At 41.0% G+C, this 22,026-nt stretch overlaps 1 protein-coding gene across 1 annotated transcript in view; it reads right to left on the bottom strand.

Annotated features, from left to right (window-relative positions):
- The window catches only part of TTC29 (tetratricopeptide repeat domain 29), a 143,825-nt gene that overhangs the window by 46,262 nt on the left and 75,537 nt on the right, over positions 1-22,026 (bottom strand). Inside the window, exons 9-11 of the mRNA XM_045831564.1 lie at positions 14,319-14,410; positions 5,413-5,536; positions 3,322-3,550 (exon numbers count right to left, since the gene is read on the bottom strand). Of these exons, the coding sequence (XP_045687520.1) occupies positions 3,322-3,550; positions 5,413-5,536; positions 14,319-14,410 (445 nt within the window). The remainder of the gene's footprint in view (positions 1-3,321; positions 3,551-5,412; positions 5,537-14,318; positions 14,411-22,026) is intronic.

Raw genomic sequence — 22,026 nt, 5'->3', positions numbered from 1 at the left:
TCAAGTAGCTTTTCATTAAAAAAAAAAACTTCATGATTGTAGAAATAATAGTTCTAGTAAGGGAAATAAACTACATTCTAGAGAAATCAGCAGAAATTCATAGGCCCTGAAGCCTTCCAGAGCTAACTAATTTCTGTTGCTTCAGGCTTTAACAATTGTATTGAACAGCAGTAGATTTGAATGCCTTCTAAATTCTTAGATTTGGGAGGAGAGTCTATTCTTCCTTTGCTACTGGAAAGGAAAGGGGGAATAGGAAATCATCCCAGCCATGTGTAAGAGTGTGAGAATGGAGGGAAGGCTCCTATACTTGCTCTGATCCCTCCGAAGGGTACAAAGAGGGGAGATGAGGGCTGGGGAAGGGCTGCTCCATCAGGTCTCTGCTCTGCATCCAGAGACCTGAGAGCCCTCGCTGCTCTGTTCCCTTTGGGGGCCATGTTTCTCTGTTTAAAAGAATATTGCCTGCTCCGCGAGCTAATGATTTGTTTGGAGGATGTATGTCTCGGAGGTGAAGGTAACTGCACAGCTTTTATGATGTACCTTTCAAATCTTTGATCTGTTTTTTTCTAAATACATGGGACCCCTCTGTAGCAAGATTAAAGATGCCTTTTCTGACAAGAAAGGCAAAGTTTGAAAACCTAAAAGCTGCTCAGACCTCCAAATAATATTTCTGTATTTATTTTGCCAGCATCATACTTGGTGCTGCCGTGCATTCATGTGATAATTGCATGGTAATCAAAATGCAGTATCAGATCATAGGGGTTTTTTTTTGTCCTATTTTCCAAGGAGGTGGGGGACTATGAATCTTGTTTTAAAAAGTGGCTAGTGCAAACTAGTTTATGGCTAGGACATATATACTCATCTTGAATTCTATTGAATTTGACAAATATTTACTTGTTAGCAAGTGGGTGTTAGACATTGTGCCTTTTTTAGAAGGAATACCAAGAATCAGAAGCTGTTTTCAAGAGACTCATACTCTCCATGGGAAGATAAGGCAATAAAAGAAATGGCCGTGAAAGGATGCAAAATCTGACCTACAAAAGTGTTTGGAGAGAAATGAATAGCATTCAGTGTGCAACAGAGAGACGAGAGAACATTCAAGTGAGAGGGGAATCAGGGAAGAGTTCAGCATCTGAGGATGTTGCAGAGTCTGTGAGATTTCTCTGGGCAGTGCTGGAGCTGGAAATAAGGTGTGGGGGGAGGGGGGTAGCAGGGGGAGGAGGTGGCCGAAGAGGTTGAGAAGCTTGTACTTAATTTGTGGCAGTAGGGAGCCAATGAGGGTTTTTAAGCAAAGCAAAGATAGGATAATAAAAGTAGTGGAGTAAGAAATATTTTGGGAACATTTTAGAGTAGACTTAAGTGTATTTTGAGCTACAAATATGTTTATGTAAACAAGCAAGTGTGTTTGATAATGTCCTACAGGTTTTTTTTCCATATAGAACAGTGACCACAAAAACAGTATGAGAATTAACTTACTACTTTTGAACCTGAAAGATTATTATTTCTCACTTTCATAATGAGGCAGGTCATCCATGTGTGATTTCTAACCTCGATCAAATGAATCCGCAGCAGGGTGTGCTTTCCTAGCATTCTGGAGAATTTGATCTTCTCCACCATGTGAATAACTAAGTTTTTATTGTCAGAATAGTATTTTGAAATGCATTTTTTGTTCTATTCCTAAGTCCTTTAGAACACAATGCATCCTTATAAAAATATAGAGATAAAATGTAAAAAGAATAGAAAAATAGTTTTATAGAGTAAAGAAAAATAAAGAAGATTATAAAACTCAAGATTGTAAATAGACACGTGGCCATGATTGGAAGCCAGGTTTGTGTGTCTTTTCATGACTATCATGTGATGGCTAAAGTTCGTCCAGGACAAATCTGAAAACGTGAGCAACTCAACTTACTCTCTACCAAGCCTATTACCAAAGCAAGCATTCGAGTGTGGTCCATATTTCCTCTACTTTATCTCCTGGGCAGAAAGAGTGAGAAGCTAAAGGAAAGATAACTCAAAACTACAGAACAAACTCCCAAATATAGGACAAAGGAACATTCTGAAGTAAGCAAAATATTATCCAACAATGATTAGTTAATAGTTAACCATAAATATTTGGGGGCCACTTGAGCACACTGAAATTCAGCAAGCCATGTGTTTTTAAAGACGTCATCTTGTTTTTCTCATTGTACATATATTTTGAATGAGACCTTTCTTCATTTCATAACTAGAGGACAGACAGTGGTGAGTGGTATTCTGCTCATGTAAAAGGGTCAATAAACTTCCTTTGTGTTTAATTTACTGTTATTTACCATTTATTCTACAGAGGAAATAAATACCAAAAGGGATTGTTTTATCTAAGGCAAAAAAAAATTTCAGTTAGGAGTAGCTTCTTCACATTATGAAATTTTGCCCAATGAGTTCATTTGAGTTATTCCAAAATATTTTACTTTTAAAGGTTTGATTTGCAAACAAATAATTCTGTAACCCAAAGTCTGTCACAGGCCATACTGTTTAAAATTTTTAAAAATTCCTAATCTGAAAGTCTTAACAAGTTGAAACACAAAACTGACCCTCACCTACCTAGTTAATTGAGGATTTTGACTAATTACCATGAAAAAAATGTATATAGGAAAACAGTAGCATTGAACAAAATCACTATCAAATATTATCTAAGTTAATATTCAAATTTGAACTGATAAAAACAGGAAAATCTGCTACTATCAGAAAAGTAAGAGGATAACGCCAGTTTGCATCTATAAACACTTGCTCTGGTCAGAAAGGTACAATACTGAACATTTTTTTTAAACAAACATATCATATTCCTTACAGTTGATCAGTACCTACTGTTGAATACCGAAGATAACTGAAATACAAAACAGCATGAGAATGGTGACTTATCAAGTTGAAGGCATCACCACCACAATTCTATGCTTTCCTTAAAAATTGAAGATAAAGCCCTGGCTGGTGTAGCTCAGTGGGTTGAGCGCGGGCTGTGAACCAAAGCATCTCAGGTTCGATTCCCAGTCAGGGTACATGCCTGGGTTGCTGGGAGGCCCCGGCAACCGCACATTGATGTCTCTCTCTCTCTCTCTCTTTCTCCCTCCCTTCCCTCTCTAAAAATAAATAAATAAAATCTTTTAAAAAATTGAAGGTAAGATATAGCACAAAAGTACATTTCATCTTCATGTAGTAATGAATAAATAAAATTAAAATTACCCGTACAATTAAAACACCAATGTTTGAATAAACCTTTACAATGAAAACGACTTAGCCAGTAAGAATAATACAAAAACTGAAGTGTTTTTTTTAAAAACAACACCTTACCCACAACAGGATCAGGAGTGATGTCGCTTCTGCCCTCCTTCCACGACAGCAGGTGGTCAAGGCCGGGGAGGTCTGCAGACGCTACGTAGCTGTTCACTGTCAGCATCATCTGATGAGCTTTGGCTATTCCGTAATGCACCTTCGTCTCATCCATGAGAGGGGTGCTGGCGAGCTCTGCTGCTGTGTCAAAAGCTTGCTGAAAGTACTCAGAGGCTTTACTGTAGTATCCCTACAAATATAAGAGAGGTGATTTTTTTTCTTAACTTATTTACCATTCCACATATCTTCCCGCCTCAGCAAGTACTGCACTGTTCTTTCAACAGGTGTAGCAGTTCCTCTTCAGGAAGGAAGTGATGGTGAACAGTCTCTACTACAATAAGGTTCTTTTTAAACACTGTGATGACTTCACCGTGCATTCCTGAAGTTCATTCACCAAGAAAGCTGTTTCTACCAGGTTGAACTGTAGGAAACTTAAGTTTTTTTGGATAAAAAAAATGTTCAAATACTAGCAGTTTTTCATATGGTTTGACCTAATATTTGATAGCAAGAAGTAGTTTGGGAAAAGATTCACACTGATTTGGATAGAATGTTCTTATCTGTAGCATTGAATTTACCCAATGAAATATTTTTTAACCAGTGTTAGTAGTCAGCCACAGTGAGAGGTCATTTCCAGCGCACCTGTTTAATCAAGCATCAGTGAAAATAGATGTGTATGCCTGCTGATGCAGTTTTTAGTCCTGTTTTCCCGTGCGTGCATGCCATCCTTGACTGAGGATGGATTGTAAAAATAGGATCTTGACAGAAGCAACACAACTCAAGTGATCATTTAAACTAGCTCTTTTCCAAGTTCTTCGCAACATTTTAAGTTACAACTATAAAGATAGTGGTTTCATTCAATCAAATTAATTTCAAACTCTATTTCCTTTAAAAAAAAGGGCAAATAATTCTGAAGTCATCAAAATCAATGACATGGCACAGAAAAGACTGTAGTGGTTAAGAGTATGGGTTTGAATACCACAGCCACCTAGAGGCTTGGGGACCTGGGGTAGGTTACTTCAGCCCTCTGAGCCTCTGGAAAAGGGGAATTGCATGATACCAGGTGAAGGCGGAGAGAATAAGAATAAAGCACCACTTACACAGGTAGCATTTACTCCTGCTGCCAGACTCTATTCTAAGTGCATTTTATATATTCACTCAACGCTCACAACCACTTCATGGGGTGGGAAAGCTGAGGTGCCTAGAAGGTGTTAGCTTGTCCCAGGCCACAGATTTTGTAAATGAAAGAGCTGGGCTTTTAACCAAACAGACTGGTCTCAGAGTTGGCGCTTTTAATCACTACATAAATAGCCTCTCAAAAAAAAGATTAAGACAATGAGTGTAAACACAATTTGAGAATATAACCACCCTCAAAAAGGACAGATCCTACTTGTGACCCGGACAGCAATTTTAACAGGAGAAACAGACCTCTTTTATACCGTTCATAAAGGAGAATCTGGGTAATAAAGATCAAGGCAGGGAGAAAATAAATCAAAAGTCTGTCATGGCCAATGCATTGAGAGACTTTTATTTGAGACGTTTTTCTCTTCTTTCTCACTTCTGTCACATAGCCAATCTGCTGCTAGAATTACGTATTTCCTTCGGAATTGCTCTTGGGACTGTCCTTTCTTCTCCTTGCCGAAAGTATTCAGCAAGGGACCCAGCAAGGGCTTCTCAGCTGGGTAGTAAAACGAGAATTTGGTGCAAGAGAGACGCATGTCAGTGTCAGCAGGTATGAGCCAATTGTTACAATGCAGCTCCTTTAAATTTAAATATTTTAATTGCTCTTCAAATAGGAAATTACCGAAGCCCTGCATCGGCTGTGAAGATGTGAATCGGTGTCAGCAGCTCGCGCTGACTGAGCCCAAGAGGGCGCTCAGGTCCCGGAGGAAGAGGAAGAAAGAGGCGTGTCTCTTCCCAGTCACTTCCCCGGGGGCCAGCTAAGTCCAGCAACCCAGAGCCGCTCTGCTAACAGACTAGGGGGAAGGGAGGATCACGTGGGAGGAGCATATTAAAGCTATGATTTCCCCCTAAGCAAGAAGCACATACACTCACCTTTTCGTTGTAGATGTCCCCAAGCATTGTGCTGGCTTTCACAACATCGAGGCTCCGAAAATTGTTCCTTGCGATGTTCACAACCTCTTTCAAGTATTTAATTGCTTCCGTTGTGTTTTTTTGGCTAGAAGAAATAAAAGAGGAAACTATTGGAGAATCGTTTCACTTAATGTCACAGTGAAGAGAAGACAGTGTGTTTCTTTGCTTTAGAAAGTGGAAAATGGTTATCAGGATAATGAAAGTGAAAAAAATTTAAAATACTAAACATTTAAACATGAGAGTATTAAAAAATTAAAAAGTAAAAATATTAAAAATTGGCTTGATTTTGTTGGAGTATATAGTATGTTAAAATTTAAGCCTTCAAAGCCTCATGATTGCTGGTGGAAATGTACTGTTTTGGAAAATGACTTGTCAGTTCCTCAGAAACTTTAACATAGAGTTATCACGTGACCCGGCCACCGCACTCCTCCATATATGCCCGAGCGAAATGAAGACGTGTGCACACAGTAACTTGTACATGAATGTTCATAGCAACATTGCTCTCTGTAGCCAGGAAGTGGAAACAACCCAAATGACTATCAATTGATGAATAGGATAAGCAAAATGTGGTACATATTCATACAATGGAATATCATTTAGCCATAGAAAGGAATGAAATACTGACACACACTATAACATGAATACACCTTGAAAACATGCCAAATTAAAGAAGCCAGTCACAAATGACCACATATTGTATAACTCCATTTACACGAAATGTCTAGAACAGACAAATCCACAGAGACAGGAAGCAGCTTAGTGACCACCAGAGGCTGGGGCGAGGCGGGCATGGGAGTGCCTGCTGAAAGGTATGGGGTTTCTTTTCAGGGTGATGAAAATGACCTTAAATTAAATTGTGGCAATAGGTTCACAACCCTGTAAAAAGACTGAAAACTAATGAACTGTAGCCTTTTGAAAGGGCGAATTAAATGGTATATGAACCATACCTTAATAAAGCCATTATTTTTTTAAGTACAACATTTTGAAAGTTTACGGTGAATGGTAGTTTGTTTTTGGAAGTGTCCCTCAGCAGTGAAGTCTGGGGCATCACTGAAGAACCCATACAAGTGTCGCATACACGAGCAAAACGCTCAGAAAGACATCATTTCTAGCAGAGTGCTTGGTGTGTGCTAGGCATTCATATCTGCGGTCCAGCAGAAGGAACGCCACTGAGTGTGGTTGGTAGGGTATGTGAATGTCTCACACAAGGTGGGCAGAAATTTGAACATTTCACCTAAAATGTTGTATGGTGTGCTTGAGTGTGATATTGTTATGTTACACAGTTACATGCTTATAATTTTGTAATAAGAGTTTGTCATAAAAAATGGGTATTATTTGTGCCAGATCCTGTCTTTTTGAATGAAAAAAAAAAGGTAAACGTTTGCAAGGGGAAACACTCATACAGTTCCCATACAAGTCAGGCTGCCAGGTGAATCCTGAGAATCTCAGTCACTGGATGTTTAAAGTTCCTGAGCACAAACTCCTATCTTCTCCATATTTTAGTAACATCAAAAAACCTTTGAGAGACTCTCAAATGCTCTAGAATCCTACCTTCTGGGGAATATCATTCCTGCTCTTAAAGAGTCTCCCTGTCAATTTGGAGAGATAAGTATATAAATTCACAACGTGGGATTAATTGTGATGGGTATTATGAACTGCACGTAGTGCTTGGAAACTTCACTATCCTCCCCACAAGTTAGCGTCTGTAGCATAAATGTGATCTTAAGAGGCGGCCAAAGGATTTGGAGCCAAATCGAGGGCACACAATGGTGAACTCAAAGCACGTTGGTACATCTGAAAAACTGTGGTATGTGTTGTGGGAGATGTGTCTGAATTTTGAGCTGCATCACACGCTGAGTGCACTTTCAGATTCGTAGGCTCCTTGCTGCACTCCTGCTCCTCTCCCTCCTGTGCCCTGACCCAGGTCTTCAACACACAGGTCGGGAGTCCCTGCTGTTCACCACCCCATCTTGCTCCCAATGTTTCTCCCTCTCTAGTGTCCAGAGCTTTGAGCTGACCTCTGTTTTCTCACTTCTCTCATATCGTCATCTCCCCAGGTATCTCCTTGGCATTGGGGTCTCTGCCCCCCCGCCACCACAGTTGGCTCGTTCCAGAGTTCTATCCAAGTCCATCCTCTTCCCTCTGCTAAATGCTTACCATGGGCAATTTCCTATACTACTATGGTATGCCCTGACCCCTATATGCACATGTGTGGCAAATCTGTATTTCTAGCCCCAATTTTCCCTCTGTATTGTGCATCCCTATTTCTAATTGCTCAGACTTACTAAGCATGCAAAAGAAGACAGTTCCCTCCAAGTGATTATCTTCAAAGATGCCACCTAATGATGAAGCTGGTGGCATTATAAGGATTCCCTCTTTAGAAAATAGCTTCATAGTGTTGTGTTATCATAAAGCATTCACAAGTAATTTAATCAACTTCCTTCCAAAAATGGGGTTATCACTGGAGAGTGTGTTGTTGTTTTTTCCTAAATGTGGCTCTAAATGCATTGGCTGTTTGCAAAAATCAAACCCACCTATCAGACGATAATGTCCCTCTATAGGGGTCATTCAAAAGTATATGCTGTGGATTGAGCGCAGGCTGTGAACCAAAGTGTCACAGGTTTGATTCCCTGTCGGGGTACATGCCTGGGTTGCAGGCCATAACCCCCAGGAACCGCACATTGATGTTTCTCTCTCTCTTTCTCTCTCCCTTCCCTCTCTAAAAATAAATAAATATTTAAAAAAAATATATGCCACAAGATCAGAAAGCATTTCAAAGGAGTGCTCATTTTCAACAAGTGATGGCAGGATTAGGGGTATCAACTTGCATAGCCACTCAGGATGTGAAGAGTACAACACTCATTTTCACAGATAAGCTGTGGTATGTTTGTAAAAATAAGGTACACATTGCTTTGATCTAGGCATGAATCCCAGCTTGGCCTTTTCATTGAATAACTTTGAACACATTTTCACTCTTCCTCAGCTTCAGTTTTCTCATTTAAAAAATGGCCACGAAGTGTTGTGAGATGAAAAATTATACACATGTACAGCCTGGTCCCTAGTAGTGATTCATTAAATGACAGCCAGTGCACTCTTACCTCTCAGTGAAGTGAAAAGCTATCATGCCCACAGCTCTCCACTTGACAGAATCTACCACCAGCTAAGAAGAAAAGTCAAATGAGCTAAGCATTGCTTTTGGAAAACCTGCCGTAAGGCAATGAATGAAACACCACGATTTGAACAGGCACTCTCCCAGACAGAGAGGCAAATAAAGACCTGATGTCTATTTCTAGGGGCCGGGGGCCAGAAACTAACACTTTTTGTTTACTTGAGTATCAGGTACTAACCAATGCATTCCTTTGTCCTTTCTTATTGGTAAAGGAATGGTCTACATATCAGAAATAGAATGGCATTTCACATTCTCAAAGTTAATACTGCCTTTTATGATTCTGTTCTCATTGTTTCATAACCAAATTATGAATAATCTTCTTCCACATTTAGGCATAGCTGAATTGTCCAGAAAAAAGTTATGAATTGTTTGAGGAATATTTCAAATGCAGACATGGGATAAAATACCATAAGCGGTGTGCTCACTACTTTAATTTAAATATTTGCTTTGTGCAACAACTAAAATGGTACTGAGAGCTCCAGGTTATACAAATATTAATAAATAAAACACACCTGCTTTGAGTCTTCAGCAAACTTGTAAGTTCTTAGGACTAAAATTCTTTATCAAATTGATGTGAATTCTCCAAGCTCTTTCTTGGATTGTAACATTTAAGAAAAAAATGATGACATAAGAAAAAAGTAGACTTCTTTTGCATATCACTTTAAAAGCTTAGAAAAAAAGTATTATTTTTATTTAGCTAAAATGGGCTAACTGAAGCTTATTTATGTTCATATTCCTAAAAGCTGATATATTTTTGATGGAAGTGCATTTCAGATTAAGTCTGGCCTGCTGAGGATTGTTAAACCACAATATATACAAAAACAAATAAGCAAACAAACAAACAAAACAAGTTCAGTGAGTAAGAAATACAAAACAGTATAAATAAAACCATTGGTGGGTGAGTCAAGTGGTTTTTCTCCCAAAGGAGCAACAGTGCTCCAAAACATCTAAAAGTATCTGGAACTTGTTCTAACAAATACTGCTACAGAAAAGGTCTTTCTATTATAAATTATATCCTCCACTCAACAAACACACAGTTCTGTAGCCAGCAAAGCTGTTAATATAGCATCAGAAATCTAAACATTACATGTTGCTTAAAGGACTTTGAAATTTAAAAGTTATCCTCAGATTTAGAAGCTAGTCTTTCTTTGGAAGGGAAAGGATCAAACCTTTTTCCCACAGAGAAGCTCCAGATTATTTGAATGGGTTAAAGGACAAGGTTAAAGTGTTAGACAAACATTAATTCCAGTTTTCTATATGCAGTGCACAGGTGCAGCTTGAGCAGCATATTATATGGTATAATCATTAAATTCATTCAGCCAGACCTCAGAGAGTTAAAAACATATATTCTGAGGAACAGGACTCCTCGGTCCAAAGAATGAGAATGAAACAGCGCAGAATATTTGTGTATCAAGGTGATTCCAGTTTCCAACTGGGAAAACGGGACTGTTAACACCCACATCCCCTGACAACTGTCCAATTATGTATATCACACTTGGCCTACTGTTTGCAGTAGAAGTAATCAATAAAGGATGTGGTTGAGTGAACATAGATTTTGGCTGAACCAATGCATGAAAACTTAATCATTTACTCAGAGAGAAGAAATCAAATAGGGCAGAGATGAAGCAGCCACTAAGGGGTTTGTTGATTGTGCCGCCGTTTGTGGGCCACGGCTGAAAATAATAAGGCAAATGGAATCAGTGACAGGAGAAGATGTAAAAAGCTATTCTTAATTTCGTGAATTAATAGAAATGTTTTGATGTATTTTGGGGGGTCATTTTTAGGAGATTTTTGCATCGAAGCCTGGATGTTCCACTTTAAAGAATGTATGAAAATTACTAGGGCATGTCATTTCTCTCAAGCGAGAAGAAATTAATTTTCAGCTATAACAGAAAGGTAATTTTCACAGTTGAAACTTTGTACTGATTGATTTAAAATGTCCACTGTGGAAAGTTTTCCAAGAAAGAACCCAAGTTTACAAGAAAATTTATAATTGGTGTGGAATAAACCCAGGCTAATTGAAAACAAGGTGTCTCAAACAACTCTTGCCTTTGTCATTTAATTCTGCCCCCTATAAAAGCCATCTTATTTATGTTGAGGAGTGTGCCATATTGGTAAATGAGTTATTTTAGTGGAAAAGGTACAACAAAAATGCTGTAAGAAAAACAGAGGTTAGTTCGATTCCCAGCCAGGGTACATTCCTGGGTTGCAGGCCACAGCCCCCAGCAAACGCACATTGATGTTTCTCTCTCTCTCTATCTTCCTCCCTTCCCTCTCTAAAAATAAATAAATAAAATCTTAAAAAAAAAAAGAAAAACAGAGGTTATTTCCTCCCCTCTCCATGCTTACTCAAATTATCTCTTTACACATAATAAAAATATTTACTCGGTATTTCTCAACTCACTTTCTCTTTGTTGTAGGGACTATAGTTCTGGCTTTTACAGCTGTGTCATGGGCTACTGTTATTACTTTAGAATATCGACCCTTTTTACACTAGTATTCCAAGGAGAAAAAAAAAGACATTGTAAATGCTTATTTTCCGTTGCGCTGCTTAATATTATTCAGACCAACAGCAGAAATAACAAACCCTGGTCACCATTAAAACCTTCATCAATAACTCTAATGCCAGAGACCGCTCTAGTCCTACCAAACGAGCGACTCTGTGCTACTGGGTCCTTGGTCTTGAGGGGATGTGGTGTGTTTTTCAATCGAAGCCACAGTATAAATTCTTATAACCATTTTAGAAGCTTCCAGCCTTAGAGCCTGTTCGCCTTTCACGCATGTTCAGCTGATGGCCTCATACACACACACTTATCCGAGACTCGGCTGTCCTCTTTCATCTCCTTTAAAGAGATGAAATATGTTTACAGAGATAGGGCTTCCCATTAGTGAAACTTGTGCCACTGCACAGGTTGAGGAAGAGAGATTTAGGGGTGATGCTGAGCTTCATACGCAGCTTGATTTATGTCTCAGCTGCCACCACCATAATTTCCTCTGTTTTGGCTGTGCTCCGTTTCTCCTAATCCGAGGACAGTTTAGGACTATGACAGGGGTGGACATATGTGTGCATGTGTGTGTGAGTGCGTGCATGTGTCAGAAAACACCAAGTCTTCAAAGCAAGATTTTTTTTAAATGACCACAAAATTTACATCAAAGCATTTCTAGTAAGTAGTGGACTTGATTTAATAAGGCTTCGTAGACATCTTGGGTGCTGTTGTCATCCTGTGAAGGAGTTTTGTTTTTGAAACCTTTGTCCACCCCTTGAGTTATTTTGCACAAATGGTGAGAGCACCTGCCGAGGTCTGTCACCCCCAGCAAGGCCTGGGAAGCTTGCTGTGGCCTCTGATGCCTCAGAAGCAGCAGCTACTGCATGCTCGTGCATTGCCCAACATTATAAAGTTAAAACTCCATGTCCACCGTATATGCCATTGATGGCTGCATTTGTAATTTAGTAGATGGGAATTCTTATAAGTGAACTTCGTTTCATTTGGTACAAAAGTGAAATAGGGAAAAACGTCCTTGCCTGTTAAAAATCAGCCCCAAGGCGTGCTGCTGGACTGTTGGAAATGTTGGAATAGAAGTGTCGCTGTGACTACTCTGCACACACCCTACTTCATGACATGTCAAAGATAGCCGAGTCCTTTTCCAAACCTGAGCCCCAAGTAACACTTAAGCAGCCAAATCAAAACATTCGATTTTCTCTTGTTATGATTGCCAATATTTACCAGTAATTGTTCAACCCCACCTTAACGTTTACTGTAGAGACCAGGAATTCAAGTCCTGAAGTGGAGACCCAAAGACATTCCAGATGAGCCACTAAGGTAACAGGTGAGAATTTGTTTAAGATAACTGTATGTCTCCAAAAGTTTCAAAAACTATATTTTTGTAACCGAAGGGTCATTCCGACACTTTTCTGGTCCTGTGACATAGTTAAGTGCTCGATATGTTTTACAAAGGAAAAAGTCTTTCCCTGAAGCTGTATCTCTTCAGTCATGTTGGGACACATGCCACTGTGTAACAGTCACTGCGCACACGCTAAGGGACGCATTTATGTGACCGTGCAGGCTCAGGTCAGGTCTGCCCCTGCCTGCAGAGCGAGACCAGCAGTCCGGCCATTTTTCACTGATTCTGGGCAGTGGCAACAGCAGTCAAGCAATGTAAAAATCAAAACAAGCAGGTCAAAGGGCACAAAGTTTGTGAGTTCCAAACAGACATTAAGTGAATACTTACAAATTTCTCCTTTGTGTTTGAACATTTGCTTCTTTCCCATTGTCATTTGTAAAGTTGAAGTTTAAGGAACAACTGGGTTAACCCTCCATGGGTTAGGGACCAGTGTTTATTTGGGGGGACCACAACACTCACGTGTTCCTGCCTCCCTTGCACGAACATCATTCTCTCCTTATACCTATGTCCATGCCCCTCACCGTTTATCCAGGGGCGACTGCTGTGCATTGTGTTTGGTGTTTCGTAGGGCACCTTTCGTTTCACTGGCATTGGATGTTAATACTTCATTAATTACTTATTTAATATTTAATGCTTGTCATAAAAGAGGACCCCCCAAGCCAGAATTACCTTCTGCAGGGTAGGCCCCTTGTAGTACAGGCCTCCCCTGCTAGGGGAGTATTTTAGGTGAGTGTTCCAGGAGCCCATCTGCATCAGTGCACCAGCTGGCAATGTTGTGAGAGGCTGCATTCAGCTTCAGTGGATTTTTTCTACGACTCTTTCAGTGCACTTGCCCATTTCATGATGGGTGATTTACGAGCACGCCTGACCACAGGTCCCCCCTCATATATTGGCAATGGTAATTATATAACAATGATCTTTTACTTTGCTAGGCATGCAATGTTTTAAATGCCTTTCAAATAACAATTTTACCTTTTCAAGATATTTACATATGAAGTGCAAATAGGAAGAAACTAGAATTTGACACAGTCTATATCTACTATTATTATTATTACTACTACCATTTTTAAAAAATTATATACTATAAATAAGATAACATACCAAAAACCAGAGCCTTAACTTTGACAACTTTTCTTATTCTTAAACTATCTTGGCTTAAATTAGAAAGCGAATAATGCTGCTATAGAATGTAATGACTAAATGGAATATACAACGAACGCAATACAATGAATGAAGGGCCGACCACACACTTTCCACAGAGAAAATCTGTATCAGTTTTGCATGTATACTCTTGTCAAATTTTCTGTTTTAAGTGAAATTTTGGAGCTACTGTGTTTGCGCCCACTCGCTCCTCCAGACATGCCTGGAGGAGAGATGTCTTCACGGAAGAAGCACAGCTGGAGCCTGAGGGGGAAGTTCCCTCAAAGGCGGGGTCTGGCAAGGTCACGGCGAGCCACCGGTACTGGAGCGTGCTGCGTGCGCCTGTGCTCTCTCTCCGCTGCGTCACCCTGTGAGAGGTGACCTGGTTTTTCCCTCTCGTTCGAGGTCACCGCTACGCTTACAGAAAATCAGAAATAAAATAATACAGAGGAGCAGCAAGATAAAGAAGAATTTAGGCGCACATTTTTCAATGCGGCATTGGTTTAAAATAACTTACGGTGAAAGGGTCACTTAGGAAGGGCGCTGCTTGAAATTTAAGCAGGCAGTAATGGAAAGCGACAGACCTCAAACAATTTCAGTTGTTCACAGCTGAGTGGATGTGCAGTGACAGGAAGACAAGGATGTGCTAACTTGCCTCTGCAGGACCTTGGCTATGGCTTCGTAGGCTCTCGCCAGGTTGAGGTCATCCTCCAGCTCTGTGGAGACTTTGCTGTAAGTGCCGAGGACCTGGCGGGAGGAGAAACACCTATTACACAGACAGCCCGGCCAGACTCACTGACGCTGCACTTCCTAACAGAAAAGATGAAAATTAATAGTTGTGTTTAATGTCTCCATCAAATATTTTTTGTTTATTAAAAATTCATGTTGCTTTGGTTTATTTTTATCTGTAGTATCACTTGTTTCACAGCAATCTCTTCGAGCCATGACAGGGAGGTCTTACTTTTGTGGAAATCATTCTTTTCCTGCACAATCCAAAATCTTCCAATTTATACAACTTAGGTGTGAATAAATAATTGAATGGCTTCCAACATTATTTTAAAATATGGGACTATTACCTAGGTAATAGAAAGCAGATTATAATATTCTACTATGGTAGCTTAAATATCACTTTTCTTTCTATAAATAGCTGTTTGAAAAGCATGAATTGAGGTGCCAGGCAATTTCTAAATCTATCATTTTATTAGGTGCATATCTCACAGTTTGTACGCGTATTCAGTACACACTAAAAATATTTCCAACTAATGTCCTTCATTACCAACAATCTCTTCAATAATCAAAAGATTATGGCTGCCACCGTCAAATGCACGATATTAATTTAATTTAACACTGACATCATCTGTATGGTATAATTTTCCTTTTTTATTCTTTTCCCCTTTCAATGGCCAGGAGGAGGAAAGATATACATCAAGCCAAATCTCCATTCTTTCTTCTCCCTTTATTGTTACTTGATCCAACCTATTACACACATGAGGACACAGGAAATCTCCAAAGACCTCTATGCAAATCCTTTCTGCACATTTCCTAGGACAGAACGGGGGGTAGTCATTTGACAGTGCTGGGAGGGAGTCGGCGTGAGGGAGGACGCACACGCGGGCTGAGGGCCACGGCCTGGCCTCGGCAGCTCAGAGCGCTGGTGTTACAGGCAGTGTGGGTTGTTCATCTTCACTTTCTAAAAAGCTAATACTTGGGAGATGATTTCAATAGGGACATTGTGACACCTCCCAGAATTTGGGTTTGGTATGGCTACCAAACAAGTGCTGGTCATACACGGACATGAAAACTTGCTCACTAGCCCTGGCTGGCACAGCTCAGTGGATTGAGCTCGGGCTGTGAACCAAAGTGTCACAGGTTCGATTCCCAGCCAGGGTACATGCCTGGGGTGCAGGCCATGACCCCCAGCAACCGCACATTGATGTCTCTCTCTCTCTCTCTATCTCCCTCCCTTCCCTCTCTAAAAATAAATAAATAAAATCTTAAAAAAAAAACTTGCTCACTGACACACACTGACCCAGTGTTATGGTTCCCACTAAACCTACAACGTTCACATTGTTCATTCTTATTTTTAAGGCTTTTAAGAGGCCTTGTATAAACCTGAGGATATTCTTCGTACTTGGCTGTGCATAACTGATAACACCTAGATTTAGTCAGATGTGATTTGACATAGACCTTCCTCAGTTAAGGGGCAAGACCCCTGAACTTTGTGAATGTATAGGAGGCTTCACTGGGTTCAAATACAAAAATTTAGGACAAGACTTTCTAGGATCTTTCCTGGCTTACATACATTTTATATGCCACTCCAGAACTTTAAGACTGAATATTGTATTTTGTGCCAATCGTTGCTGTGTGCCAGGTGCCACATGAGACCCTGGGAAGTCTGAAGCAGAGGAGGGCTTGCAGCCCTCCACGCCTCGCAGTGGAACAGGCTAGGGGCCGGGGCCACTGCGTGAAACGGCCAGGCCGAAGGCCGGTTTCCCCAGGGCTCACGCTGCACCACTCGCCCGTGCCCCTGGCCCCCATGCCCCCGAGGCAGTACAGTAACCTATGGGAGACCCCAGTTTGATCTTAGAGGTGTGACTCCTCAGCCCAAGGATCAGAGGGTGGTCATTACAGGTGGGTGCTTTAGGGCCGAGAGCCCCCCTTCCACATCAGTGTGCTGTGGTTTCAGGGAGCACCAGGGCCAGAAAACCTGCCCAGTCTGGGGGTGGTTCTGATTCTACAGAAGCTTCCTCATAGAGCTGGAGATGGAATGAATGCTAATCTTAGAGTGAGAAGACTCTGTTTCAAGTCCCAGTTCTTGCATGCCGGGTACATTTGGGCCAGGAAGGCTCCCCGAGTTTGATTTCCTCAGACATAAAAACGACAAGCCACTTTTGAGGGCTGTTGCGAGGCTACCCTAAGAGGACACGGAGGGCTGCGTAGATCTTAGGACAGAGAGTCTCTGCAAATGTGTTCACCAGCCATCACTGAACGAGTCCTGGTGCAGGTCTCCCCTCTCGAGGTAAAGACACGCATTTTATCTGGGGGCTTCAGGAAGTGCCTGTATCTCCTTCACCTACAAACAGGAACCACACCGGCAGCGGGAAGAATAGGGCAATACTGGTCCCCCAGGGAAACAGTCGGTGGCATGAAATCCGTGCTGAGGACCCTGGTCAGAGCAGCTCAAGGGAATCAAAGGCAGGGCCTGTTGCTCGGGAATGTACTGCGGGAGGGCGAACTCAGACAGGGGAGGGCATAAGGAGCATTCACGGCAAGCCCAGCCGGTGGGTGAATTGTGCAGTTCAACCTGAGAGGAGCGGGAAGGCCATTGTTCAAACAAAAATAAAGAGCCCCATAAGAGCAAGTGAAAAAATAACGTGAGATTTTTAATTCTGTCGGAAAGAAAGATGTCTTACATTGATCTTATAGAAAGCGAACTTCGGTATGTTTTAAAGTTGACAAGGTATAATTTAACTTGTAACAAATGTTAATCAATTAGAATCCTTGGACAAAGACAGGAACCTTTTTTCAAAGAACACTCCAAGCGAGGAAACACAGCACAGAATCCGAGGGACCCGCTGCGCCCGACTGGCCCTGCCGGCGGCCTGCAGTGTGGGGGAACAAGCCCAGGGTCTGGGAGGTTAAAATCTAGCATCACAAATAAAGAGGGGAGAATAAAGAATCTCAGGAATAAAAACTTCGATAAATTGAAAACTTATTCTATATCTTTCAATTTCATGGGCCTAATCAAACTTGGGTCAAAAGACAGAGGAAGAAACACTGGTGAAGCATGCTACTGTGCAAATGCCAGTGAATGCCCAACTGTGCGCAGGAAGGAGGTTACCGGAGCTGGAAAAGTCAGGAACACACCTGATAAAATCTGAGAGCTCCACAGATGCTCGGTCCAATTGCTCCCATGATTCCAGTGAATGATGGAGATGAGGGTTTGAAAACAATTTCACTAGAAGTGTTAAAGGCAATCGCCTCTATCTACCCACTAAAATAGAACCCAAGTTCTTAAAGCCCAAGTTCTTAAAATGAAATAATTTCGATCTGTCACCTAAAAACAAAATTAATAGAATACTTAGCATAAAAATGAGAATGTGCAAGAGAATAATGCTGGCAGTGTGCTGTACATTCCCCGAAAAAACTGTGCTGTAAAATCAGATTTTAAGAATCTTTCATTTCTTTTGTTGCAACAGCCTTCAAGAGAGCATTGGAGTTAAGTCAAGGCTGTCACCTGTCAATGAAGTGAGCAGGACACGCAGACACACACCCACCATTGTTTCTGTAGGAAAAGAATCCAATCCATAGAAATCAGCATGTACATAAGTCCTAGCATCTGGTCCATTTAACATGGACATTTTGTAATTTTGCAAAAATTTTAATAAACTCTAATTCTACTCTTACATCATATTTTTGGCATTTCCCCCTTTATACAGCACATTCCTTTCTCTAGTTCCCACCCTCTCCCCCTGCTCTTAGTTATTTCAATATGTGAAATCAGTTGGGACTTTTACTCTGAGGGCAGAGCAGGCTTTGGAAGGGCCTTATGGGATAATTAATCAAATTTCCCTCTGGGTGTTCAAATTTTCTTCAAGTATCATAGGCTTTCCAGGCAGGCAGGTCTACTACTGAGCTGAGTGACATGTGTCAAGTGACTTAATGCCTCTGAGTTTATTTCCTCAGGTACGAAATGGAAATGAATAAAGCCTACCTTGAAGGGACATTATAAGGTTCCGATAAGATGAGGCATTTAAAAGTACTAAGGTCCTTCTAAACACAGAGTCCTCCGTGACTGCACAGGTCACATGTTCCCGAAAGCAGCCCTGAGTCAGAATTAGCTGCCAAAACTGCATACATTATTTTAAAAAAAACCCAACTAAAAGTTTAAAGGTAAAAAATAATAGCCCTGAAATTTATATAATGTAAGTACATCTTTACCTGTCCTTCCTCCCACCATTCCTACAAAAGCTGGAAACACAGTTATGTATAGGACACTTTTGTTAGCTAAATAGAGGTACAGACAGAAAGCACATATGGTAAAAGTGAAACTACGTTTCATTTCACGAAACAAATAATAATGCCTGTACTAAGGCTTTGAATGAAGCAACTGCTTGATTTTCCCCTATCAGTTCTCAAATGGGGGTGGGGGTGTCGCCCCTGAGGATATCCCTGGGGATATCTGGCAATGCTGGGGGAGGAGGGAGTTTTAGGTTGTTACATCAGGAGAGGTGCTGGTGGCATCTAGTGACTTAAAAGTCAGGGATGCTGCCTGGTGCCTCACAATTCACAGAGAGCCCCCACCACAGTGAATGATCCAGATGAAGATGTGAATGGTGCTTTTATTGGGAAACCCTGATCTAGCCTTCACAGGAAAAATGTCAACACTTGGAAACTACCCCCTTGTGAGGATAGCCCCTGGATCATTGGAGAGTTACATGAGAACACTATTGGTTAAGATGAAGCGAAACCTGTAACTTCTGCTTACTAACTGAGGTTGTGTTTTGTGGGAGAACCCATACTGGTCCCCCTTCCATGGGGCAGTTCTTCCCATGCGGAAAGATGGCTGTTGTCCCTCCTCAAAGCTCCCAGACGTATAGGGGCATCCAGGATGGATGCTCTGGAGGAGGTGAGAGTAAAGCCCCCTAATGTTTAGCTGTATCTAATCATTCTATTTCTAGCTTGTCTACAAGTCTATGAGTTCTAGAAGATCTTAAATAAACCCACCTGGACAAAAAAAGTGCCTGTAAAACCATTAAGGGGCATCTGTCGGATTAGTCTGTAAATAAAGTTATGAATCCATTGTTGAGGGTGCACTTTTTACCCCTTTCTTTCTCGCCCACCATAAAGAGACAGCACAGCTAACATTTTGTTTGTTATACATCCCCTACACAAACTCCGCGGTGTGCTGCTTCAAAGCTCAGCACTGGGCTCAGCACATTGCATTACTTTGAGGAGAAAAAAGCAACGAAACTGATTTATTCCTGTGTAAGAAGAAGTGCAAAAAAATAAAAAATCAAGTGGCCATCTTGAGCTTGAACTCATTGTCAAATCTTATAGGAAATACATTTATTCTGATTCCTGGCACTCGAACCCCCTTTAGCCATTTCACAGTTGGTGAGCAGAAAGGATGTTTCTGCCTCATTTACAGTGTCTGAACGGGATTCAGACAATCAACTGCAACATTAGTCAAAGAAATCAATGGCTAATGATTTCTGACAAGCACTGCAGTAACAGGCTGAGGACCAGACTGGGCAGCGACAGCAGTCAGGGCACTCTCCCGGAGCCAGCGACCGGCAACGGCGGGAGGCAGTGAAAGCGGGGCAAATGGAGCTGGTCTCACTTCACTTAGAGACTCAAACACCTTCCGCGAGGAACAGCATCTGTCATGCAGTAAGAACATAGCCCTTTCCTGCAAAGATGCTACACCTGAATGGACACGAAGGACCCACAAGTGTGCAGCTCTGCAAACTCCAATACACAAAAGCAGTTCGATAGTTTGCATTTTGCTGAAACTCTTCTGGAGTCACCAGTCTAGCCTTCCTATTCATATTGATCACGTGGAGTAGGCACTCTTTCCTCCTGAAATGCAGTGCTCATCGCTTGGGCTTGGGCTGTCTGTTTCACATAAAGTGAAGGCCATATGGTCCCGTGCAGAAAGGGTTGAGTCTTAAAAGACATGAGTTCTAGTTTGTTTGTTTTTTTGCCATGAGCTCAGGGTATGATCTCGGACAGGTCACTTGGTTGCCCTGAGCTTCAGATAATGGGATGGGAACAAATGATCTAGGATTCTCTATTTCAAAAATGTGACTTTGATTTGAGGACTCTACATTGACATATTTAGCAATTCAAGATATGCCCCAATTGTTCACAATCATTTATCTTTGGATTTAAAATCCTGATAAATTTATTTGATGTCACAAAAATAATTTTTAATGATGACTCATTTCATTCCATTGAAATGTTATTTTCATGCTTCCCCTTTATTTGAACAATCTTGTATCATCTTAATGAACTGCTTTTTAAAAAGAAAAATAAAGTCCCTGCAGTGGAATAGATAGAAGCAAGGAGGGCTAAATCCACAACGCTTTTAACTGATATCAAGGAACGACTGTTACAAATGCAATGTCCAGTGCTCTTCAAAATTAGCGAATTATTCTTGCATAATCTGAAATTTTTAAGAATTTGATAAAATACTAACGTTATCCTTAAATTTCCTAAACTGAATTAGAGTTGCTAGCTACTCCCTAATGTGTTAGGAGTTTACATTGTACTTTCAAGAGCTATATAAGGGTAGCAATATATCTCAAAAAACTTTCCAAGAATCTTCTTTCATCTAAAACTCTCTCTCTACACATCCATGTATAGATGATTCTCAAACCATAAAATAATAAGATAAAATTCCACTTAGAGTTAAAAGTAAAGGTTTCCTAAATAATAAATTGGAATATACTGCTCAAAAGTGCTATTTCCTATATTGGTCACTATAGTTTTATGCTACGTTAATGAGGAACATATTAATGAAGAATTTTTATTCTAATTCTCAATCGTTATTTTCTGTCCTATAAGTCCAAAAGCACAGAAATATTTATTCTGTACAGTCCAATCATACTGTGAGTTACATTTCATTGAATCTTGAAAAGAAAACTTCCCTGCCCTTAATCTCCTGCTAGAAAAACCCATTGGATGCTTTGTTATACGGATTGCTAGGGGGCCCTGGACGACAGCCAGCCCAGTAGTCTGTGAGGTGGCCTCATACGAAATGCTCTGTTCAATGGAAGATTACGGTGATTATTTAGTCCAGTCGTGTTCTCTTAGGTAATCCGGACCCGGTGAGCAGTTGGTAATGACCGCAGTGAGAAGGTGCTCAGAGATGGTGAACACAAGACAGGGGCCGCGTGACGTCAACACAGTGAATCAAACTGACCGCTGCTGCTGCTGCTGAGGGGATGATATGAAAACGCTGCCCCTTCTCTTCCAGGGCTCCTCCCGCTCCCAGGAATCTCTCAGTGTGCAAGGCCCAATCGCCTACTGACCCTGGGTGTTCCTGGGATAATGGGATCTCTCTCATCACCACAGGAATCTTTACAATCAGTTCCCTCACTTGATCATCTGAATGAGTCTCTTTCTCATACCCAAAGAGCACCACTGAGAAGCAATGAGAGATGAAAGGGCTCTCCAGAGCCAAAGTGGCAAGTTAATAACTTCAAGCCTTTTCCTCCTGCACGTTCAGCAGTGAGAGACAATACAGGTTGATTCTTTCCATGGCACGGTCATTACGTTCGTGAGAGACTTTCTGGATGGTTTTAATAAGCACTAACACTGGGAAGTTTCTGTATTTCTTCGGGAACCGATTACTACCA

Source organism: Phyllostomus hastatus, unplaced genomic scaffold (assembly GCF_019186645.2).
Source record: "Phyllostomus hastatus isolate PE091 unplaced genomic scaffold, TTU_PhHast_1.1 phas_contig_159, whole genome shotgun sequence".
NCBI lineage: Eukaryota > Metazoa > Chordata > Mammalia > Chiroptera > Phyllostomidae > Phyllostomus > Phyllostomus hastatus.
The sequence above is the reverse complement of the archived record's forward strand: the minus strand, read 5'-3'. Positions and strand labels throughout refer to the sequence as shown.